Source organism: Lipophrys pholis (assembly GCF_963383615.2).
Source record: "Lipophrys pholis genome assembly, chromosome: 22".
Lineage (NCBI taxonomy): Eukaryota > Metazoa > Chordata > Actinopteri > Blenniiformes > Blenniidae > Lipophrys > Lipophrys pholis.
Window position 1 is genome coordinate 3,214,285 of NC_137644.1, and position 26,215 is coordinate 3,240,499.

Here is a 26,215-nt window from a genome sequence, read left to right on the forward strand (position 1 = left end):
GCCGTGACCTCACTCCCTTCATCCACCTTTTAATCAGCCGTCAATTCAGTTCCAGAGGCAGAAACAACTCATTTCTTTGCACGATGACTTGTGTTCAGACGAGGCGCAGACGTCCAGCCGGGCAGTCTGGAGCTTGGCAGACCTCAGGGACGGCGCCTGGGCTTCCTAATGCTTTGCCTCGACTCCAGCTAACAACGTTAAGTCGCTGTTCCAGCTGCTGGCAGTCGTCCTAGAAATTGAATTACACCAAAGAAAAAACCAGCTGCTGTCGTGTCGCTCGTCTCTGTGGCTGTTAGTGTCAAAGTACATGAATCCAAGACTTTTATTACTTTTAAATAAAACTCAAGGCAGCATAACGAGCCTCTGAGAAGCTGCGCTGATGTTGAACTATTGTTGTGGTGGGACGAGCAGTTCAAAGACCGGTGAACAGAAATACTGTAGGTATTTTTCATTGAAAGTACTCAAAATATGAATTACCTTTCTACTGCATTTAATTGCATTGTCAACTAGAACGGGTCGATTTGTCACCATGGAAACCAAAGGATGACAAGATCTTTGATCCACCATCATCTGTCCTGGTCGTTTCAGTCGCTTCATGTTTTCACTGTGGGACACTGACGTTCACACATTTTACAATTTCCTCATGACCCCCCCCCCCCCCCCCCCCCCCGCCCCCCCCGGACCTTTGACCTCCAACCACTAACCAGGTAATGACGTCACTGCATCATGTGGAGTATCAGAGCAGAGGGAATTCAAACGGAACATTTTGGAGTTGGTTTGACGTCGATAAGATTAAAACGGACCGCTTTATAACGAAAGTACTTTTTTTTGACCATTTCGTGAGCTCGACCTGGACCTTTGGCTGAATCGCTCTCAAGATGCAGTACAAGCATCCCTGAAAACTTCACACAATCCGGGTCAATAGTTTTTGTGGAAAGTTGGTAAAATACATACAAAGCAATAAATAAGTAAACACAGGCAGACATAAACGTCCCGTTCGCCCCGGCGAAGGAAATAACAGACGTTCAATTTAACTGCAAACTGATAAAGGGCTGACAGCGACTCAACACTGCCACCCGGTGCACAAACTTGGTATTACTTCCCTCTTACACGGTGTACCTCTAAAGAAATATACTTCATTCCAGAGTGTGGACTAATATACTTCAAGTGTAGTCAAAACATGTTAAAACCCTTCGGTCATTTATATTTCTACCTGTTTTCACGCGCTTCGTCTCTGTTGCACTTCTGACGTTTCCCACGTTAAGATTATTTTATATGTGAACGAAGCTCAACTTCTCCTCTTTCTGGAGGTTTGGTGAACGTGTAGATGTTCAGAGTTATAGAAACAACACCTAAACCTGTCGGCTGAAACAGTAGGGGAATATAAACCTGCTATATGGCGTTTTTATTGTATAATTATTCTATATTTACTGTATTAATAATTCCATTTTAAGTGGAAAATACACTTCCAATGCAGTTTGCGTGCGTCGATCAGACGCTTCGGAGTGAAACGAGCAGGTTCGTGATCCACGTCGTGTTTCTGAGATCAGAAAGGTATTTCCAGCGGCGCTGTGCTCTCAGTGAGTAATACTGTCAGTATCTGTGGTAACACCTTCCAGGCTTTATGTAACAGGCAGAGTCTAAATTTACCCGAGCAGCAGGAGCAATGAGAGCGTATTGACAGGGAGGTGAAGCCGAGGGGCCACGGTGCCGCTTCACGTGAAGCCGCTCATCAACTCTCACAGGGAAGCGTTTTTTTAAAGAGAAGCGATGGGGGTCAGCGGGACGGGCCGGGCCGGGCCGGGCCGGGACTCACGTAGGCTTCGTAGTCGCAGGACTGGAAGATGAGCTTCTCGGGGTGATGCTGCCAGTACTGCACCGGCGTGGACGACGTGGCCTCGTTGGGCGGGCGCAGCGTGATGGGCTCGCACCACTCGCCCGCCTGGAAGAACAAAACCAGGAATCAGGAAGGACGGAACAGGAAGTGGGACGGACACGGCGAGCCGGAGACGAGGAATTATGTGCCAGATTCTCTCATGTTTCAGATTAAAAGCTCCGGGACTGATGGATGTATTTATATTTCTGAGCTGTGATGTTCTCATCAAATATTAACATCATGACAGACAACCAGAGGAAATGTCTCTTTACATTTAAATACAAACTTCTCGCTCCGTAACATGAAGGTATAAAACCCAAAATGTGACGAGTTATGGTTTAATTGATGTAAATAAATGTGAGAAAGTTTAAAAGAAGTGGAAGTAAAGCAATAAAAAGAAAGGAAAATGTGGGAATTCAAAATAATCTGAAAATATAAATATAGTAAAAGGAAGTAAATTATCAATAAATAAATAAATAAATAAATAAACATCAGTAAAATATATAAATAATACATATATATATATATTTTCAAACAACACTGACTGTCACTCATTGTTATTTATGCAGACAGAATATTTTCCTCTCAGATTTTCAGGACAAAAGTTCAACAAGCTACAAACTGTGAGAAACTGTAAAAAATAAATCCTTAAATGACATAAAGAGCCGTCGACTTCATAATAATATAGAGCCTGACTCAGTAGTGTGTGTTGGTCTGCAGCTCCGATTCACAGTGAAAACACAGCTGCTGCCTCAGTGTGTGTGTGTGTGTGTGTGTGTGTGTGTGTGTGTGTGTGTGTGTGTGTGTGTGTGTGTGTGTGTGTGTGTGTGTGTGTGTGTGTGTGTGTGCTGCAGAGCTGAGACTCGAGGTTGTTTAGTGAAAACGGCTCTTTCTCTGATCGCTCTGCAGATGATCTCAGATGAATTAATCTGGAATCAGATGATCTCAGATGAATTCTGGGAGATCCATGTGTTGTGGAGCCTCAGACTCGTAGGATTTAACAGCAGCAGAGATAATCTGTTGATATCAAAGTTTCCTTGATGTGAACTGAACTTGACTACAGGTGAAGTTACTCTGACACTCAGAGGTAACTAAGAAGTAACTAAAAGTAACTGAGTATTCTTCTGACTTTACTGGAAGCAGCTGAAGGTGAAAATGATTCAGCTGCAGAAGAATCAAACATCAAGTTTCAGTTCCAAAACCAGAATGAGAGCATCCCCCCGTCCCCCCCCACATCCTACCCCCCCCTCACCCCCTACCCCACCCTACCCCCCCCCTCACCATGCTGACTTGAGCCATCTGTCTCTCCAGCTTGGACCTCGGGACGTCTTCAAAGTAGTTGTCGTTGCTGCGCTGCCGGCGCCGAGCGTCGGCCTGCATGATGAGGTGCTGAACGTCCAGCGACCCGCCGGGGACGCCCGCCGTGTACGCTGCCTGGCCGACGGAGGGGCTGAGCTGAGGGGGGGTGTGGTTTCCTCCGGGCTGCCGGGACGCCGCCGCCAAGCAGCCAGAGGTCAGGTGACAGAGGTCAGGTGACAAAGGTCAGAGGTCAGGTGACAGAGGTCAGAGGTCAGGTGACAGAGTTCAGGTGACAGAGGTCAGGTGACAGAGGTCAGAGGTCAGGTGACAGAGTTCAGGTGACAGAGGTCAGAGGTCAGGTGACAAAGGTCAGGTGACAGAGGTCAGAGAGGAAGAAAGAAAAGCTTCACTCATTATTCCGTCATGTGAAGGAGAGTCAAGTTCAGTATGCAGGGAGCCTGAGAGCTCTACTCCTCCTCCTCATCCCCTCTGCTCCTTCTCTCCTCTTCCACCCACCTCCTCCTCCTCTACTCCTCATCCCGTCTGCTCTCCTTTTCCTCGCTTCCACTGCTCCTCCCCCCACCTCCTCCTCCTCCTCTCCTCCTCATCCCCTCTCCTCTTCCTCAATTCCACTACTCTTCCCACCACCTCAACCTCCTCCTCCTCTCCTCTTCATCCCATCTCCTCCTCTTCTCCTCTCCTTTTCCTCTCTTCCACTCCTCTTCCCACCACCTCAACCTCCTCCTCCTCTCCTCTTCATCCCATCTCCTCCTCTTCTCCTCTTCCACTCGTCCCCCCCCCGACGGAGTAGCGTAGCCTCACCCGTAGAGAAATGGCCCGTGGAGGTTTTGGGGGCGTGTCTTCGTGCAGCCGGTCGCCCAGCGAGGCCAGAATCCTCTTCCTGTGTCCGATGAGGCTGATCTTCAACACCTGAGGAAACACATCCCAGGACATCACACTTTTACTTGTGGAATGTTTTCGAAGAGTTGAATTTCCACATTAAGACAAACATGTGAAGGTTTGGTTTTATTCCGCGAGTGCACCTTGAAATCTAACTGGAGAAAACTCTGTTGGCAGAGGAAGAATATGAGTCTCAATCTCATTTGCATAATTCAAAACAGCATTTCTGGAGCGGAACAGTCGAAAGGCATTGAGAAGGATAATAACGACGTTACGTCTGCGTGCATGTGAAGGTAGGAGATGATGATCAGCATGAGCGTTAAACTGAGAATGAACCAGAGGAAGGACTTGAGAGACTTCAGGCTTCACTGATGAGAGCAGAGTGACAGAAAACACATCATGCCGTTACTATCATCATTACACAACCAACCGCCATGTTCACTGAACTGGATCACAGACGAAATGGTTAATTACCGTCAGCTTCACTACAAACCTGCAGCTTTCTTTGATTGAGATTAATATGATGTTGATATCTCAGACAAATCCGAAGAACTGGATTTATAATCTAAGAAATCGAGGATCTCTGTCAGGCTCAACTCTGCAGGGCGGAGTCCAACTGTTTCCCCTTGAAACCAAAATCACTCTTCTTATGCTCCACCCATGACACTGAAATACTGATATCATCATTTAAATCTAATTAAACGGGAGGCTATACATGACAAGCAGGATTAATAGAAACAGGCAGTTTGACAAACAGTTCCTGAATAAAGAATATTCCTCAATCGGCTCATTTCTACAGAACTTATGTCAGATTGACGTGATTATCCTTCATTAAAGTTTAGTGTTTATGTGCAACATATCAGCAGAAATGTTAATCAGCAGTTTGATAGCAGCCAGGAGTAATAGATTACAGTTATTATGGAAAATTCCTCGGTCGCATCAAGACAGCACTTCAGAAATCAGCTCAACTCGAAGGTCAGTGAACATTACTACCATTTACTACACCATCGTCTGCATAGAGGAGAACATTACTACCATTTACTACACCATCGTCTGCATAGAGGAGAACATTACTACCATTTACTACACCATCGTCTGCATATAGGAGAACATTACTACCATTTACTACACCATCTTCTGCATACAGGAGAACATTACTACCATTTACTACACCATCGTCTGCATACAGGAGAACATTACTACCATTTACTACACCATCACCTGCATACAGGAGAACATTACTACCATTTACTACACCATCGTCTGCATATAGGAGAACATTACTACCATTTACTACACCATCATCTGCATACAGGAGAACATTACTACCATTTACTACACCATCATCTGCATACAGGAGAACATTACTACCATTTACTACACCATCGCCTGCATACAGGAGAACATTACTACCATTTACTACACCATCGTCTGCATACAGGAGAACATTACTACCATTTACTACACCATCATCTGCATACAGGAGAACATTACTACCATTTACTACACCATCATCTGCATACAGGAGAACATTACTACCATTTACTACACCATCATCTGCATACAGGAGAACATTACTACATTACAACCATTTACAACAGAATCATCTGCATACAGCAGAACATTACTACCATTTACTACACCATCGTCTGCATACAGGAGAACCTGAACAACACAACTACATGTTTTTCTTCTTTGTGAAGAAACCAGAGAACCCGGGGAACACATAGAGAAAATGGAACTCAAGTAGAAAGTCCCAGAAGCCGAGCTGGACTCCAACCTTTTTTGATTACCAGAGTGTACCGTGCTACACACACCATGTCAATCATTGGTGGGTATGGTATTAAATTAGCATCAACTTGAAGAGTTTCCTTGATCCAGCGTCTGTCCCAGCAGTCCTTCTCTGCCTTGTCAAAAACCTCCTGAGATCTGAGAGTCGACTCAGTCCACTGAGCAACAGCCGTCCAGACCTCGTCTTTAAGATGTCATCTCCATTCCTCCAGAAGACGTCTTCAGAGAACCAGAATGAAAGCATTTTGTACATCTTTCTTGGACATTACATGGACGTCCTGTCTGGACTTCACATGAACGTCTTAACAAAACCTCTGGATGACGTGAAAGATTGAAAAAAGTAAAAAATAAAACACTTGTGACTGCACCTGGATTTGAACCCAAACCTCTTTCATGACAGACTAGACTCCGATCCATTAGACCAACAGCTAACCCCTTAATATGACAGGCTTTAAAAAGTATTGTATAAATCAATGTTTTCTCGGGCACAGTGTTGGTCTGGCCACAGTACTTTCCCCTACTTTTCACAGTACTACACACTACCGTTCAAAAGTTTGGGGTCACTTAGAAATGTCCTTATTTCTGAAAGAAAAGCACTGTTTTTTTTTAATGAAGAAAACTTTAAACTAATCAGAAATACACTCTATACATTGTTAATGTGGTAAACGACTATTCTAGCTGTTGTTGGTTCAATATCTACATAGGTGTATAGACGCCCATTTCCAGCAACTCTCCCTCCAGTGTTCAAAAGGTCCAATGTGTTTGCTCATTGTGTCAGAAGGCTGATGGACGATTAGAAAACCCTTGAGCAATCATGTTAGCACAGCTGAAAACAGTTTAGCTGCTTAGAGAAGCTATAAAACGGACCTTCCTTTGAGCAGGTTGAGTATCTGGAGGGAGGAGCTTCTAGAAGTGTCGGGTGAAATTTCTCCAGATTACCTCAACAAATTAACAGCTAGAAGGCCAAAGGTCTGCAAATGGAGGATTCTTTGACCAAAGCAAAGTTTGAAGGAAAAAATTATCATTTCAAATAAATATCATTATTTCTAACCGTGTCAATGTCTGGACTATATTTTCTATTCATATTACAACTAGTGTGGTAAATGAAAGTGTGACTTTTCATGGAAAACACAAAATTGTCTGGTTGACCCCAAACTTTTGAACAGTAGTGTATAAGTGACATCCTTTTATTGTGGCAGTTTGCAGGATGGAGCTGTTGGCCGAGCGGAAAGGAGTCTCACCTATCATGAAAGAGGTTTGGTTTGTTTTTTCACTGTGTCACGTCATCCAGAGGTTTTGTTTGGACGTTCATATGACGTCCAGACAAGACGTCCATGCAATGTCCAGGAGAGACGTACAAAGAAGACGTCTTCTGGAGGAATGGAGATGACGTCTTAAAGACCAGATCTGGATGGCTGGTGCTCAGTGGGGGGACTTTCTGCTCCGGCAGCCATTAAATGCAAATCCAACCAGATCAGATTGTGGCAGGTTGTTAATTGTGCATTGATTTTCCCCGAGGCGTCTGCAGTCGTCCGCAGTGTTCGGACCTTCTGGCTCCACAGAACCAGGCTCAGGCTGGCTCCAGGAGCTGCTGCCTCCGGAGGAACTCCTGCGAGGGCACGAGGGACCGGGAGTGGGTATATGTGTGAGTGTCTCCTGGGCAGAGGGTGGTAATTAGCTGCAACGTGAGGTCAAGGGGTCGGTCTAAAGATTCCCCCAGCAGCGCTGCTATGAGTCACTGCGATGTAAAAAAAACCTCCTGCACCAATTACTGCTTCACACCTGCTGAAGAGGCAGGAAGCTGGAGGATGTCTGGTTTTACGTCTGTGTGCACAAACATAAACAATCAAAGGGAACATGAATAACGCATTCCCATGCATACTCAGTGGAGCAGATATGCAAATAGCATGCAAACAACTCCTATTTAATTCATCCGCCACGTCCAGAACCGTTCAGTAAGTCCTCCTGCAGATTTATCCGCAAAGACGCTTTCGTATCTCATCATTTCCACAAACTAAATGAAGCTCCGTTTGAGACGTGTTGAAAACAGCCAGCCGTTCCTCACTGCCTGGAAACAGCCACAATGATCCTGATTGGAGGGAGACAGTCAGCGGGCCGCACTGCGCTCCTCCACCGCTTCCATCCCTTCGTCATCCCTCGTTCCTCTTCCAGTTTCACAGGTCGCCAGCGTTCACTCCGTCACAGACCTTCATCCACTCACGTCAGTCTCTACACTGAAGAGCCTCACTGACTCACTGAACATAACGTCATGCAACTGTGTGTGTTAATGCTTGAAATACCTGAAGTAGAAAGTTTGTGCTGTTGTTGGACTGAACACACCACTTTCCTATAGATTACGACTGAACACAACACGGTTTCTGTCATGAAACGTGACTTTCTCCAAATCAAAACTGAGATGGAAGCACCAGGAAAGAACGTGGAAGTGATGAAAACTTACTATATTACTATATTTTTACTGTATTTCCTGGACTATAATTTCGGTAGCACTGGTGTAGGACAAACTCAGTTCCACTATTAGTTTCACAGAAGATTACAGTAGATTAAAAAAACTTTTTTAAAGAAATGATATGTGAAGAATATTCAGTTACACAACAGTTTACAGAGCAGAGGTCCTAACCACGTCTACGTTTCTATTCTTTCATAAGGATAAACATTTTAAATGTGTCTTACTTTACATAATGTTTATCATTTATTTATTTTTTTCTGTGGCGCTGTAGCAGTTGTCTGTTGTCATACAGAGACATCTGGTGGTCACACGTGGTATGTACGGTATATTTTGATTCATACGACACAGCAGCCACAACTGCGCCGTGAGACTTATAGTCCAGAAAATACGGTAAGAAGAACTTAAGAGTTTTTCATCCCTGGATGTTTTCTGAATGTGACCAGTTTCAATCTGTGTGTGTGTGTGTGTGTGTGTGTGTATGTGTAAATTAGTGATATAGTGATGTTCAACATTTCACCTTTGTCTATGCAAACTTTAAAAAAAAATTACCATCCAGCAAGAGGTGGAAGTATTTACAGTAAAGCGAAGAGGTTATGAAATATTCAGTGTCCTGCCGTCTCCTGAGAGACGATGGCGTGACACAGATCGTCACGTTACTATTTCACGACACGCAGTCACACACTCCTCTAAGAGATGAGTGTTTGTGTGTGTGTGTGGGTGTGTGTGTGTGTTACAGTCTTCCATTATGCAACAGCATCTACTTCAAATACAGTACGAGTGTCAACCTCAGCCTGAAGTTCAACTGTCGTCATGGCAACGGAGAGCTGCAGCAGCAGTCGTGCACGCGCGCACACAAACACGTGCACACACACACACTTAAACAGCTGTTTGGGCCTCAGGAAGAAGATGATATTGTTCCTCCTGAATGGGGGAGAAGTGGAATGCCACCCAGCCATTATTGGTAAAACACACTCGTACTCCCTCCGACTGAAGCTCCACTGCAACATCGCAGCATTTGCATTTAAATGATCTTCTCTGCGGCTGCATGCAGTGACTCCGTCCACCGCTCTGGCTACTGGTTTCAGCTCTGCGATCGACTGCGATCAGCTGGGATCGTTGGACCTCGATAAGACAACGCTCTTCTTTCAGCGGCACGCCGACACACGGCCGCTCAGAGCAGAGTACAGTGTATAGAATACAGAGTACAGAGTACAGAGTACAGAGTACAGTGTATAGAATACAGTGTACAGAGTACAGAGTACAGTGTACAGAGTACAAGAGCAGAATACAAGTGTTGGACGTTCTCTAGGTCCTTGTACCTGAAGCACATATTCTTTAAACATGGCATGACTGTATTTTTTTTCACTTTCAGAAGTCTGACGAAATCTGTGACACCATTTGATCACAGTCGTGTGTCATTGATCAAAACGATTGGCTGTAAATTCAAACTGCCACTAAGAAACATTCACACATACAGACGTTTACTGGAATCTGCAGTGTCAACAGCCGACAAAATCCTACAAAACTGGTTCAAAACTGCAGCCTCCATTTTGAAAACACACGTAGACGATATCAAGATTCCAGGACGTTTGTTGTCAGTAAAACAGCTTCAGCGTTTCTTCACCTGGTTCTTTGTTCTAGAGTCACTTTGCAAACAGACGATGTTTGATCCGTTACGTCGGGTCGACTGTGTGTCGATCGATACTCTAATCCCCTCAGCCCAGATTGAACGGACTTGATTAACGGATTAAACTGTCACACAGTGGATCAGCTGCGTCAGTAGATCGGCTCCGTCAGTAGATCAGCTGCGTCAGTGGATCAGCTACGTCAGTACATCAGCTCCGTCAGTGGATCAGCTCCGTCAGTAGATCAGCTCCGTCAGTGGATCAGCTCCGTCAGTAGATCAGCTCCGTCAGTGGATCAGTCTACAGCTCCAACAGTTCACCCTGTCACTGATCAGGTGTATTTCTTGTCACCATATAATGTTTAGACATTTACATCATTACATCATCACACCGTCACGCCAACGCGTCATCACATCATCATGTCATTCCACCATCCCGTCATTACATCATCACACCGTCACGCCAACGCGTCATCACATCATCATGTCATTCCACCATCCCGTCATTACATCATCACACCGTCAGCGCCAACGCGTCATCACATCATCATGTGATTCCACCATCCCGTCATTACATCATCACACCGTCACGCCAACGCGTCATCACATCATCATGTCATTCCACCATCCCGTCATTACATCATCACACCGTCACGCCAACGCGTCATCACATCATCATGTCATTCCACCATCCCGTCATTACATCATCACACCATCACGTCATTACTTCATCATGTCATTCCACCATCCCGTCATTAAATCATCATGTCATTCCACCATCCCGTCATTACATCATCACACCACCAAGTCATTCCATCATCACACCATCACCTCATTACTTCATCACACCATCGCGTTATTACACCATCACACCATCACATCATTACACCATCACACCATCACACCATCACATCGTTACATTCTCACACCACCACGTCATCACGCAGTCCGACCACAGAGGAGAGAATCAGTCACTTTAGTAAAATGAGCTCAAAGAAGCAAAACCACACCGAAACACTAAAGAACTTAAAGAGTCAGACAGAAAACTTCCTGATGGACTGAAGTAGAAAAACATGTTTTAGTCAACGACTTTTAAAATTTACTCACAACGTTACAACAAAAATATCCTGTCTCTACTTTCTCCACCTTAAAGTTCGTCTCCCAGAATCGTCTGAGAAAATAAAAACTTAGGATCCAGTTCTAGTTGTTGACGTTCCTCTCTAATAAAAAACCTTCCTGAAGGAAATTCCTCATCACGCATTTTATTTTGGCGGGTTTGTTTACGTCTCAGCGTCACAGAATCTCCTGAAGGTTCATGAGGCTTCGTGTCACAAGATCCCGTCTGTCCACTGGATCTCTGCACATCTGGATTCTCCCTGGAAAAACCTTGAGTTTCACTACATTCAGACTTTTCTCCAGGATTCAAGGCTCTTCCTTCGACAAAGTCTGGAGGTTTTTAAAAGCTGAAGCCTGCAGGTTGATATGAGAGGAGATGGTTTGGTTTTATTCTCTGGGCAGAATCTCTCCTTTAAGGAAGGAGAAGTTAAAGAAGGATTCCGGTGGAGGAACTTTAAACTCCCCAGACTGGAACTCTACTTCGCTTAATGTCTGATGAAGACTCAACGTAAGAGATGTGAAAAGATGAAGAGAAGGTAGGGAGTCCAGTAAAAACCTGTTTACACCTTTTCAAGTGAAAACGCTAAAGTTTTAGTGTTTTGGGGGTTTGTTTACACGACAACGGAGCTCAGAGTCACTGAAAACACAACTTTTTCAAAACAATCACTGCTCCTGGTCCTTCCTGAAAGACTTCCTGAAAGACTTCCTGAAAGACTTCCTGAAAGACTTCTTGAAAGACTTCCTGAAAGACTTCCTGAAAGCGCTCTGGCTTTGTCTCCTTGTAGACCATGGAGATGCTACTAGTGGTCCTGGTCACCATGTAACTAGCACTTCTGCACATGCTCAGTAGAGACAACCAGAAGGTTTCCTCCGTCGTGTTATGACTCCCAGTCCATATTCTCCTGGACTTGGTACTTTTATTATGACAGTCACCGGAATAACAATCCAACTCGGTAGTTTTATTTTGACAGTCACTGTAATAACAATCCAACGTGATGTTCTGTCCACTAGAATGTTCTCCGATAATGTTTAGAGGTCACTGTTCTCGGCTCAAAACATTAAATATCCACGTAGAATTAAGATCAATTGAATCATCTGCTCTTCGATTATTCAGTCTAATAAAACGGTGTGAACCCGCTGACCTCGGCAGAACGAAGGGAAAACTGTTGAGACACGACCACATATTCAGAAAAGTGTGACAATGAGTGGAGAGTGTCTCATTCAGGACGGCTGAGACAAAGAGCCTTTCTGTTGGGGGGGGGGGGGCAACAGTCCGATGACTGTCTGTGCTCAACCAGCATGTAGTTTTAATGATGGAGGAGCAAAAGAGGAGAAGAGTCTTTCATTCTTCTCTTTTCTGCTGTTTAATCACCCTGACGATTCTTGTCTTCACATCCTCCGTCCTCCTTCTGTCTCACCTCAGCTTTCCTCTCGTCTCCAGTCAATACTGATTGATTCTAAGAAAAGACGAAGCTCTGCGGCTGATTGGTCCACAGCCAGCGTCCGTCTCCTCCTGCTTCTTGTCGATACGACCAATCACCTCCCTCGCTCCAGAATATGAGGTCACGACCTCTGCGGCCCTCGAGGCGCCGCCTTCTGAGAACCCTGCATTGATCCGTGCGATGGAGGAATGGGCGTCCCGAGGTCGGACCGCGTCGCCGGCAGAGAGAAGGTATCGATCTGGACTCGGCTCAGGACTGACTGACGGGCGGTTAAGAGCCTCAGAACCAGGCTGGAGGTTATTCCTGAAAACACGCAGGTCAAATATCTAACAGCTGATCCATACCTGGAGGCGCTGCACAAGTAACCTGCAAATTATTACCAAAGTTAATCCTAGAGCAGCCGGTTGCATTCACATGAAAAGATAACAATTCACTCTGCTTTTCTGAATTAACGAGGTAATTATCTCATAATTGCATAAGTGTCTCTTTTTGAATGAACAAGTTTTCTGAGAACATAAAAAAAAGTTTTTCTGCGCTTGTTTCATCCCGCTAATGAAGCTTCTGCTGGATTAAGAGGAACCACTGCCAGATTACACAGAATCACACAGCCAATCTGTTAATGTGACAGAATTATCTCATCAATTCAAAAAAACAGAGACGATTTCTTCTTCCCCAGAAAACCGTTATCTTGTTATTTCAGAAAAAAAAGTCAAAAGTGAAATTACAAGAGAATTATCTTGTTAATTCAGAAAAACAAAGTAGATTTGATTCAGTTTCATGTGAACATAATACGCTTCCGGATAAACCAACCAAAGAACTGCTGATATTACAGATTGTACTTGTAGATGTGATCATTTGTATTAAAGAAAACCTCATGCTGTGTGTTGTAACAGTTCTTCTTTGTGCTCTAGGTGGCGGTAGTGAGTTGCTCCAGATGAGCCTCCGTTGTGTTTCCTGTGCAGGACGGACCCGACGCTAGTTAGCATGCCAGCGTCAGCAGTTGTAGTAACTGTGTGGCGTACAGACGTACGGGTGTACAGATATACAGGCGTACGGGGGTAGAGACGTACAGGCGTACAGATGTACAGGCGTACGTACGGGTGTACAGGCGTACGGGGGTAGAGGCCTACAGACGTACAGGTGTACAGGCGTACGTACAGGCATACAGGCGTACAGGCGTAGGTGGGTAGAGACGTACAGGCGTACAGATGTACAGATGTACAGACGTACAGGCGTACGTACGGGTGTACAGACGTACGGACGTACGGGCGTACGTACGGGTGTACAGACGTACGGACGTACGGGCGTACAGACATACGGGCGTACAGACGTACTGACATACGGGCGTACAGACGTACGGGCGTACAGGCGTACTGACGTACAGGCGTACTGACGTACAGGCGTACAGGCGTACAGACGTACGGACGTACGGGCGTACGGGCGTACGGGCGTACAGGCGTACTGACATACGGGCGTACAGACGTACAGACGTACGGGCGTACAGGCGTACGGGCGTACAGGCGTACGGGCGTACAGGCGTACGGGCGTACAGACGTCACTTCTTCACTAGTCAAAGACAGTTTTCTGTGCAGACTGTTTATGAAAGAAGCTCTCGGTGGTACTATGTGTATCAGTGTATCTAGTGTATCAGTGTTTCTGTTGACGTCTGAAACATGAGCAGAGGTTTTTACAGGCCTGATAAATTTACTTCAGCTCCGTGGCTCACATGATATTTTTAAATCTTCTAAAGTCCAGTTGCTGACGAGCGTCTCGAGAACCAGAGGCTGAAAACGTCACGTCAGCAGGTCAAACAGAGACGAGGCCACGACACCTTCCTGCGTTCAGATGACAGGATTATTATTCTATAGCATCTTCCAGGTTTCTTAACCAAAGAAGAAGAAGAGTCCCAACAGCAGACGCTGGAAGATGAAGAAGGTTGGAGGAAAATAGTCTTCTTCAAACATCAATATTTAATAAAACCTTTCATTCTCAGGTCCTCTGGATTTGTTCTTTGGTTTCTGAAGGGTTAAATCCTTCTGCTGGTTTTCTTTACTCAGGTCACCATGTCACTGATTCTGTCTCTCTCTCTCTCTCTCTCTCTCTCTCTCTCTCTCTAGTCTCTCTGTCTCTAATCTGTCTCTCTCTCTCTCTGTCTCTCTCTTTCTCTCTAGTATCTCTCTCTGTCTCTAGTCTCTCTGTCTAGTCTCTCTCTCTCTAGTCTGTCTCTCCCTCTTTCTCTAGTCTCTCTCTTTTTCTCTATTCTATGCTCTCTCTTTTTCTCTAGTATATGCTCTCTCTCTCTCTAGTCTATGCTGTCTCTGTCTCTCTAGTCTATGCTCTCTCTCTCTAGTCTATGCTCTATCTCTTGCTCTCTCTCTCTCTAGTCTATGCTCTCTCTCTCGCTCTCTCTCTCTCTCTAGTCTATGCTCTCTCTCTAGTCTATGTTCTATCTCTTGCTCTCTCTCTCTCTCTCTCTAGTCTATGCTCTCTCTCTTTCTCTAGTCTATGCGCTCTCTCTCTAGTCTATGCTCTCTCTCTTTCTCTAGTCTATGCTCTCTCTCTCTCTCTCTAGTCTATGCTCTCTCTCTCTAGTCTATGCGTTCTCTCTTTCTCTAGTCTATGCTGTCTCTCTCTCTCTACTCTATGCTGTCTCTCTCTCTCTAGTCTATGCTCTCTCTCTTTCTCTAGTCTATGCTGTCTCTCTCTCTCTAGTCTATGCTCTCTGTCTCTAGTCTATGCTCTCTCTCTCTAGTCTATGCTCTTTCTCTCTAGTCTATGCTCTCTCTCTTTCTCTAGTCTATGCTCTCTCTCTCTCTCTAGTCTATGCTCTCTCTCTCTAGTCTATGCTCTCTCTCTCTCTCTAGTCTATGCTCTCTCTCTTTCTCAAACACGATGCAGAAACGATTAGTTTTCCCTGGACTGGTTGTGTCCTCATGTTTGTTGCTCTCCGTTCTTTCCTCTCTCTGTCCTCTAAACTCAGCTGCTGGAAGAAGAAAGGAGTTTGAATCTTCTGGAAGTTTCTTCTGGTGAAACACTCTCCTCCTCTTCACTCAGCTTCACTCCCTGTGTTTTCCTCCTTCTGCCATGAGGCGGCCATGTTGTACCTGATGCTACGATTAGCCACAATGCTACTTAGCGTGACATACATGTCACATCCAGGAAGTCATTACAGAGCGATTAACCCTTCACATGCCGTCTGCTCGCATCGTCCACGCTGTGAAACGTCTCTGCTGTTACTGTAACCAGGTTCATCCTTCCCTAAGAGGCGTTGCCAGGCAACCAACCGGCGGTGACTCCAGGACGACGCTCCAACCAAACGCTGCCATAAATACTCCGGGATCAGGAGCATTTGGTTGAATTTGAATTGGAGCGCAGTTTGGATCCGCGAGTCTGTCTGGAAACAGCCTGAGCTCAGCTGCGTGTTTATTCCCGTCGGGAGGAATAAATCCACCAGCTGACATCACGCTCAAGCTGCGCGCCTAAATCTGTCGCCTGCAAGACGCTACGAGACCAGCGTCCGTCCACCGATCAATACCGCTTGTTATAGACGACTGAGATCACGTGTTCAGCTCGGAGTGTAAAGGTGAACAGAAGCTGTTTCAGCCCTCACGTCCACATTTCTCCAACCCTGAACACTTCATCACGGTGTGTGTGTGTGTGTGTGTGTGTGTGTGTGTGTGTGTGTGTGTGTGTGTGTGTGTGTGTGTGTGTGTGTAATATATATATATACCCTGAATGTGTATAAACAGGGGTTGCACTATGAGGAAACGGGACACCGATGGTTTCCTAGCAACGGAGGAGTGTGTGCGTGTGTGTGTGTGTGTGTGTGTGTGTGTGTGTGTGTGTGTGTGTGTGTGTGTGTGTGTGTGTGTGTGCGATGTGTTAAAAATGATGTGAGTTGGACCAATAGGACGAGTCGTTTCATCGCTGAGAGAACAGGTAGCCAATGAGAGTGAGCCGTTAGTTAAACTGCCTGCAGAGAGACAAATATATCTCCATTAATAGCAGCAGAACTGTAACTATGACGAGAAGCACAGGCTGTGTGTGTGTGTGTGTGTGTGTGTGTGTGTGTGTGTGTGTGTAAACACATCCAAGCGGTGCTGCAGGATTAAGACAGCAACAAGATCTGTGAAATCTGTTGTTCCACACACACACACACACACACACACACACACACACACACACACACACACACACACACACACACACACACACACACACACACACACACACACACACACACACACACACACACACACACACACACACACACACACACACACGGGGGGGTATGATATTTTTTTCTGGGTTAATAAATACTCTCTGAATCTCTGCACGCAGTGCTGGTGTGTATTTAGTGTGTAATACTATGAGGGAGTGTGTCCGAGGTTCAGCTGGACGCCATGTTTGTTTCCTCCGAGGTTTAGCAGCTGACCCGCTTTACGGCAATGCAACACCTCAGCTCAGCAATGCAACAGAGCATTGCAACATCTCAGTAGAGCAATGCAACAGAGCAACCCAACATCTCAGCAGAACAACTTAACATCTCAGTGGAGCAACTCAACAGAGCAACTCAACAGCTCAGCAGAGCAACTCAACAGAGCAACTCAACGTCTCAGCAGAACAACTCAGCAGAGCAACTCAACATCTCAGTAGAACAACTCAGCAGATCAACTCAACATCTCAGTAGAGCAATGCAACAGAGCAACCCAACATCTCAGCAGAACAACTTAACATCTCAGTAGAGCAACTCAACAGAGCAACTCAACATTTCAGCAGAGCAACTCAACATCTCAGTAGAGCAACTCAACAATTCAGCAGAGCAACTCAACAGAGCAACTCAACGTCTCAGCAGAACAACTCAGCAGAGCAACTCAACATCTCAGCAGAGCAACTCAACAACTCAGCAGAGCAACTCAACATCTCAGTAGAACAACTCAGTAGAGGAACTCAACATCTAAGTAGAACAACTCAACAGAGCAACTCAACATCTCAGTAGAGCAACTCAACAACTCAGCAGAGCAACTTAACATCTCAGTAGAGCAACTCAACAGAGCAACTCAACATCTCAGCAGAGCAACTCAACATCTCAGTAGAGCAACTCAACATCTCAGCAGAGCAACTCAACATCTCAGTAGAGCAACTCAACATCTCAGCAGAACAACTCAACAGTGAAGACAAAGACAACTAAAGAAAAAGTGGCAGCAAACTAAGTGATGGGATCCTTTATTGGTGATTGACGGTTTTACTACTGGTTTTTTTGGTTTTGACCAGAAGTCAAAGTTTTAGCAGATTTCTGACCAATGATACCAGTTTTCCCGCCGACCAATCAAATCTAACTTTTCTTGAAACCCCGTTAACATCCAACATGACGATAAAGTACACGAGCTTCTATTTGTAGTTTAGCTTTGTAGTAAATGTCAGAATTATAAAATAATGAAGGAAAAAAAGACAAACGGAGAAACGTCTTTCTGGGTTTTTCCACATTGAATCAAACTGTCGGACCTGGACCTGGACCTGGACCTGGACCTGGACCTGGACCTGGACCTGGACCTGGACCTAGTCACCACATTGGTAGTAACTAGTAATTCTGCACATGCTCAGTAGAGTCAATCAGAACAACGTTTCCTCGGTGGTGTCATGACTCCCAGTCCATGTTCTCCTGGACCTGGTACTTTCATAGAACAGCACCAACTCGTGGCCAAACATGAAAACTACATCATTTTCAGTGTTTCTGCTGTTTCCGTGTAAAACGGACCTCATTTTCTAAACATTGCCGTGTAAACATGAAACAAAAGCACATAAACGACGTTCTCACTCGAGGCGTTGTCGTGGAAACGGAGCCTGAAGCCGGAGGCCGCTCGGTCCGATCCAGACTCCCACTGCTTTATTCTCACGATGAGACTCCAGAGTAGGAAGTGAAGTATAAACCAGCGGCTCAGAGTCCCGGGGTACAGGGGGGACTGGGGAGCTTGTGGAGCTTCAGGTGAAGACGACAGCGATTCGAGTGTTCTACCATCCTTCATCCAGGACTCATTCTCATCTCACTGCTGAAGAATTGACCGATAATGAGGTTATCTTCGGCCCTGGTCTCCACGGTAACCTTAACTTTTGACCGCTGTGAGACGTTAGTGAGACGCTCGGGTTGTCCGAGTGAGAAGACCATCGGTCAAGAGGACAATGCAGGTGAAGCTTCTCAGCAGCGACGAGATCGGAGCGGCGAAACTGGAAAAATGAGAGCAGCAGGTTAAACACAGCTGAAGAGCCCAGCAGTGAGGAAGTAACTAAAGATAGAGTAATCCCAAAGCGACACGCTCCCTCCCTGCCTGCGTCGAGGTCGTACCCGACGTCTTCTTTCTCTGCAGCGTCACAGTTCAACACACCGGTTCGGCCCGGATCTGACAGCAGCTTCTGCTGTGCGGCGCTGCTCAGTCCACAAACAGGAAGTCCACGCCTTCAAAATAAAGTGAGACCGAAGGGCGTGAAATGGAAACGCTCGCTCTCTGAATCACATCTCACCTCCAGACAATGAGAAAAACCAACGGCTGGCGCCACAAAGCAAAAACATATTTAGAGTTTAAGAAGCGGCTCCATCCATCACGCTGTGGACCAACGCGGGTCACCGGCGGGGGGATCTGTCACGGCGACTCGCCGCCGTGACGCGACCGCGAGCCAGAGCAGGGGGCCGGGGTGATTGATCGGCCGGAGTCTGAGGCCGGCGTCTCCAGCTCCGTCCTCCTCCGCCTGTCACCCTCTCCAGATGGGTATTTATGATTCTTCTGATCTGCTTCACGGTCTTTCTTTCTATACTCACGCTGTTTTCTAAGTTTTTCCATGAACTCCTCGCTGAGTGCTGTTTTTAATAGCCACCTAGTGGATAAATGAGGTTTCTTGAACGTCTCTTCAGCAGAAATGTCTCGGGGCTCCGTCCTGCTGGAACCTGCCGCGCCCTCTCACTCATTCACAATGTTTACACTCGTGTTCCAACAGGCTCAGCAGCTCGGCTCAGAATAAAGACCAGGAATGTCAGATATCTGTGATGGAGGCTGCAGGTGAGACACTCCGTCCAGCAGAGTGACTGCTGCTACCAGCCAATAGCAACGCAGAAGAAACGGACCATCCACGCCAAACCAGAACTGTTGTCTTGAGGAGGTTTAAGATTGTCGCGGTGCTACAAAGACAACTGGACAACCTGTGAGCGTCTCTCACTGAAGGAACCAGTGACGGACAGGAAGTGGCTGGATCGAGTCGTCGCCTCTGATTCTGAACAAAATCACAACCTCAAACGTACCGTAGCACCAGAGGTCATTAACGCCGCGCAACGTAGTGGAAATATTCCTCAACAGTCAGAGAAGAAACGACCACGGAACCGGATTCAGACTGTAAGGAAACCAGAGCAGAGCTTTACCGCTCTCAGGTAGAACAGGAAAACTCAACGCTGGAAACGGCAAAGCGCGTAGCACTGGCAGTTAGCAACATGCTAACTACATGTTAGCAACATGCTAATTACGAGGTAGTAACATGCTCGCAATGCGCTAACTACATGCTAACTACTGCTAGCAACATGTTAACTACATGTTAGCAACACGCTAACTGCATGTTAGCAACAGGCTAAATACGAGCTAGTAACATGCTCGCAACGCACTAACTACATGCTAACTACTGCTAGTAACATGTTAACTGCATGTTAGCAACACGCTAACTGCATGTTAGCAACAGGCTAAATACGAGCTAGTAACATGCTCGCAACGCACTAACTACATGCTAACTACTGCTAGTAACATGCTAACTACTGCTAGTAACATGTTAACTACATGTTACCAACACGCTAACTATCTGTTAGCAACACGCTAACTGCATGTTAGCAACAGGCTAAATACGAGCTAGTAACATGCTCGCAAAGTGCTAACAGCATGCTAACTACTGCTAGCAACATGCTAACGGCTCCACCTTGAGTCCATGAAAAAGCGTCTCGACAATAATTTGCTTCAACACAAAGTGAAACCAGAGAAATCCACAAGACCATAAAAATAATGAATCAACAGTGAACTGTGAAACCGCACAACAAACAAAAGGATGAGGAAGGAAAACTTAAACACCAAGAGTGAAACGTGGACGTTAGACATTAAAACCAGCAGGATCATCAAAACCAGGTTGATTAAACCCGCCTGTGTTTGAGGAAGAAGCTTCAGCGACTGAAGCAGCAGAATAACAGACGGTTCCAGCGTTCTCTCTCATCTCTTTACTCACTTTTCTGTGTAACTTTGCTGTTTGATAACTTTCTCTTTCTCCGGGTCAAAGTATCGTGTCGCTCAGAGCTTCAGCCAGTCGCCCTGATGAGAACCGGGAGTTTCTCCACCTTGTGAGTCCCGTTATCCATCTGGACCAATCACATCCACAAACCGATGGAGCAAGGCCATTGCCACTCCACTGGTTCAGTGTCTTGCTCAAGGACACTTCAGCATGTGGAGATGGAGACAGGTATCGAACCTGCAACCGTCCGATTGGGAGACGACCGCGCTACCAAACCTGCTTCAAAATAAATCCAACTAACTCCGACTTAAACCTGAGATGAAACATTTCCAGAACATGTTCAATATCGGACCCAGACCTGGTCTCTACCTGGACCCAGACCTGGTCTCTGTCTGGACCCAGACCTGGTCTCTGTCTGGACCCAGACCTGGTTTCTGCCTGGACCCATACCTGGTGTCTACCTGGACCCAGACCTGGTGTCTACCTAGACCCAGAGCTGGTGTCTGCCTGGACCCAGACCTGGTGTCTACCTGGACCCAGACCTGGTGTCTGGTGTGGTTCTAACAGGGTGAAGACCTCCACCAGTAGGGGGCTCCACCCCGGTCCCCCCTCCATACAGGTGGCCCCAGGTGAGAGCAGTTAAAGCGCCAGGCTCTGCGCTGCTGTAATGAAGGGTTCGGGTGGTGAGGGGGCGGAGCCTCCCACCTCTGCTCATAATAGATGTTTACGCTCGCTCTCCTGCCTGGTGAGGAGTTCAGTATGGACGGCTACGTCAGCTCCAGCCTCCACCGCTTCCTGCTCCACCTGCCCGCAGGTTCTCCGTATCTCCTCCCCAGGAATCTCACCTGGAGGGAGGCGGCGCCGCGGAACGTTACGTAACTGCAACCACGCACACACACACACACGCGCGCGCACACGCACACACACACACACACACACACACACACACACACACACACACACACACACACACACACACACACACACACACACACACACACACACAGGGTAAAGCAGCCCAGTCAGCAGTGACCATCTCTCCTCCTCATCCTCGGTGAACGATGGAGGATGAAGGATGAGTGAAGCGCAGCAGCAGCGTCGCTCTCCTGCAGCAGACGAGTCGTTCGTCTCGGTGGTTTTCTCATCACTCCATCTCCCAGCCATCTTACCGGAGCTCCGTATTCCAGAGGAGGATTAGGAAGTCGTGTTCAGCTGCTTCGCTTCGCTCCGCTCTTCACTGTTGCTTCGTTACTGCTTCTCCCTTTTTCTCTCTCTCTCTCTCACTCCCTCTCTCTCTCTCTCTCTCTCTCACTCCCTCACTCCCTCTCTCTCTCTCTCTCTCCCTCTCTCTCTCTCTCCTTTTATCCAGGCTCTCTCCTGGCGTTGCTTCTCGCCTCCTCACCACCAGCTTTTGTCTCTCTGTTCTCACTTTCTCTGCAGATCTCCTCCTTCAGCTTGTGGCAGCCAGACTACATCTCCTACATCTCTCTCTCTCTCTCTCTCTCTCAGCTCTCTCTTTCTGTCTCTCTCGCAGCTCTCTTCTCTCCCTCCCTCTCTCTCTCCCTCTCTCCCCCCGTTTTTCTCGCTCTCTCCCTCCCTCTCTCTCCCTCCATCCCTCTCTCTCTCTCTCTCCCTCCCTCTCTCTCCCTCCATTCCTCTCTCTCGCTCTCTCCCTCTCTCTCTCTCCCTCCCTCTCTCTCCCTCCATCCCTCTCTCTCTCCCTCCCTCTCCCTCCCTCTCTCTCTCTCTCTCTCTCTCTCTCTCTCCCTCCCTCTCTCTCTCCCTCCATCCCTCTCTCCCTCTCCCTCCCTCTCTCTCTCTCTGTCTCTCATCACTATGGAGACACTGTTCGTACTGACAGGCTTGTACTTGCAGTGACTGTATGTTTGTGTTGTTAATGTTTTGATTATTGATCATCAGTTTGTTCTTGTCGGTTGGAAATGAAGGAATTTCTCTCTCTGGTTTTCTTCACTTTCATTTTCTTGATTAGCGACTGACTTGTTGTGTTCTGAAGGCTGGATTGAAGTATTTCTATGTAATTGCTGCAGAGCATTTCCCGCTAGTATAAAGTGTGTGTGTGTATATATATATATTCAAACTCCATTCAAACTCCATACTGAGAGTCACTTCAGACTAGGTTGTCACGATACCAACATTTTGGTATCGATACCGATACCACCATGTAGTTCAATACTTTTCAATACTTTTCCAAATTAAAAGAGAACACAGAATATGTCATTAGATCCAGCCTGTCTTCAGTAGGACCAGTGTCTTTAAATGGTTTGTTACTATGCAGTAATCTTTATAACATTACATGGCTAAAATAACATTTTCACATTATATTCTTTTAAATTATTTATTATATTATATTTATAATACTAATATTTATAATAGCTTACATTTTTTTCCAGAGCTACTTTTTCATGGGTATATAAGTTATTAGCTGTGGTTCTTTGAACTCCTTCTGCAGGTCTGGGTGTTTGTCCTTCAGGAGTTTAGCAGGTTAGTAGTGTAGCAGGTTAGTAGTGTAGCAGGTTAGTAGCGGGTTAGTAGTGTAGCAGGTTAGTAATGTTTCCACTCTGGACCAGACGTGTTCTCTAACACTGTTTACACAGTGGAGCTTCAGTGTTGATGGAGACACCGTGCTCTTTTGTTTTGAAGCCAAAGTACTTCATAGAGGACTTCTAGTACCTGTTTTTTCTACAAGTTGCGCCATGTCACTTACGCATGCGCATCCGGAATCCTTTCAAAGTTTGGATTGTTTTGAAAATACGTTGTTTTGACTTTTATTTTGAAGTTGTGTAGGTAGAGTATGAAGCGCTTATTCAGTTGAGGATCTCGGGTCGGAGCGGGGGAGCGCTCGCCCCCCCCGTCTCGGAGAAACCGGAGTGCAAAAAAAAATGAAGTTAAAAGAAAAGAAAAGAAAGCGGAGCGCTGCTTTCTGCTCTTTCGATCGTCCAAAACATCCAAGACAAGTGAGAAAGAGGAGCAGCCGGCCGACGCTTCCCCCACAGAGAGACTGACGACTCTCCTCGGTGCAAATTACAACAGTGACGCTCCACGGCGACCAGCCGGGCCCAGTATAGTATCGCTTTAAAGGCGTCAGTACCACAATACCAATACAGTACCGGTATACCAGGTTTCTGGGGGTCTGGAGGGGAGAGACCCTCCACTGGCTGCTCAGTTATTATTGTTTTGGGGTTTTTTCACACTGTTTCCAAATCCAGTAAAATGCATGCTTAGATGCTAATATTCTTTATAATCTGAAGATAATTTGAACTGTATGAAATCACGGACCGATAAACAGAAATATTTGTTATTAAGTAAAAGTACGTCTCAGCCACTGCTGCATCTTTAATATGAATAGGATCTGATTTTATTAGTTGTTTTACCCATTCAAACATTAGGCTTTGTGTTTTAATTAAACTTGAGTTTATTTGAACTCTTTAGAGGCTCCTCCTCTTTTAATATTATGGAAGACAACGTTTCAAATATAATTCAATTAAAGCTCAATATCATCAAAGCCCATCATAATGATAATAATAATGATAATAAGTGAAGTCAGGAAAACAGAGAAGAGAGGAAAAGAAGCACAAAATGGTCTTAAAATGTAAAATAAATGTGAATGTTTCAATGTTTCAATAATGTGATGACATTAATGTTCTGGGCATTGTGTTTATATGATATCCATACAGACTAAAATATGTGTATGAATAATAATTCTGCGGTTTATTAGTGACGAGATCAGAAATGGGGCAAACAGCTGCTGAGCATCGACCGGCACGTTTGTGGCCGTTTGGTGGTTTCGGGGTTTTTCTCTCGGAGAGATGAAAATAAACAGGATGGACCAGAGGGCCGGATGATGTGAATGAAAATGGCTGCTGCTGGATGGAGACCAGCTCCTGTTGGGTCCGCCAGCAGACCACTCCATGGGGGGGGGGGGGGGTTGAAGCCGGGCCAATCAGAGTGAGCGCTCCAGCTGGAGGTTTGAGTTAAACAGAGAGTGAAGGCAAAGGAAGGAGCTGCAGGAGGAAAGTACAGCTCCCAGACAAGTTCAGACTCCTGAGAGGAAATCGCTCGGAGCCAAGAAAACTCCCATTCATCTGATCATTACCACTGTTTTGCAATGTTCCTTTCATCTTTGCAAGCTTCTGAGGAAATTCATGACTCTGCAGGCTTTCGTCATTTACATTCAAGACACTTCAGTCTTAAAGTGTTTTTGAGAAATCCAACATGTCAGTGACGGAGTGCTGCTGAACGGCCCAGAGGGAAAGACTAGGGAGAAATGCCAGGGAGAAAGGCCAGGGAGAAAGGCCAGGGAGAAAGGCCAGAGAGAAAGGCCAGGGAGAAAGGCCAGGGAGAAAGACCAGGGAGAAAGGCCAGGGAGAAAGGCCAGGGAGAAAGGCCAGGGAGAAAGGCCAGGGAGAAAGACCAGGGAGAAAGGCCAGGGAGAAAGACCAGGGAGAAAGGCCAGAGAGAAAGGCCAGGGAGAAAGGCCAGGGAGAAAGACCAGGGAGAAAGGCCAGAGAGAAAGGCCAGGGAGAAAGGCCAGAGAGAAAGGCCAGGGAGAAAGGCCAGGGAGAAAGGCCAGGGAGAAAGACCAGGGAGAAAGGCCAGGGAGAAAGACCAGGGAGAAAGGCCAGAGAGAAAGACCAGGGAGAAAGGCCAGGGAGAAAGACCAGGGAGAAAGACCAGGGAGAAAGGCCAGGGAGAAAGACCAGGGAGAAAGGCCAGAGAGAAAGGCCAGAGAGAAAGACCAGAGAGAAAGACCAGAGAGAAAGACCAGAGAGAAAGACCAGGGTTTCCCACCGGGAGCACCCTCTGATGTTTGGCGTGCACCAAGGCTCTGTTCTGGATCCTCGTCTACTTTGATTATAGAGCCACCATTTGTGATCTAGCACAGAGTCTCCTCCATTTATCTGGTCATAACTACACTCTTATATTATTCCTTTAACCTTAATGTGCTTTAACAGACTTTCATGAATTTTACATATAGTAGTATAATTTAAAAAGGGGTTCCCGTGTAGTGAACAAATCCAACGTGAATGAAATGAGATTCACTCCTGTTGTGCTTGTGCACAATTTAAAGTGTCAGCGAGTAACAGATTTATGTTTCCCATCTTGAACACTGCATGAGTGTGTGATTGGATTGACAGGATATTTTCTTTTCACTGAGCTGTTCTGACCTGTGGTGTTCCTCAAGGACCTATTCTGGGCCTACTTCTGTTTTCACTACATACATAGGTCACATCCTGGATTTCAGAAAAAAAAGAATAGTGCATATCACTAGTATACAAGTGAATCTGGAAAACTAAAACATCATTAAATATTTGTAATCGTTTTACCTGTTCTGACATTTGTTAGAACTAAACAGTATTTTTAAAACTTTAATATTGGAAAATTTGGGCCTTCAGTTGAAAAATAGGAAAAGCATTCCATTTTATGTA

General features: G+C 46.0%; 1 protein-coding gene across 1 annotated transcript in view; it reads right to left on the reverse strand.

The window, feature by feature from the left end:
- anks1b (ankyrin repeat and sterile alpha motif domain containing 1B) overlaps positions 1-26,215 on the reverse strand; it is a gene marked incomplete at its 5' end in the record, with an annotated part of 204,047 nt that overhangs the window by 17,836 nt on the left and 159,996 nt on the right. Inside the window, 3 exons of the mRNA XM_080491747.1 lie at positions 1,817-1,942; positions 3,158-3,358; positions 3,998-4,105. Coding sequence (XP_080347873.1) covers positions 1,817-1,942; positions 3,158-3,358; positions 3,998-4,105 — 435 coding nt within the window. The remainder of the gene's footprint in view (positions 1-1,816; positions 1,943-3,157; positions 3,359-3,997; positions 4,106-26,215) is intronic.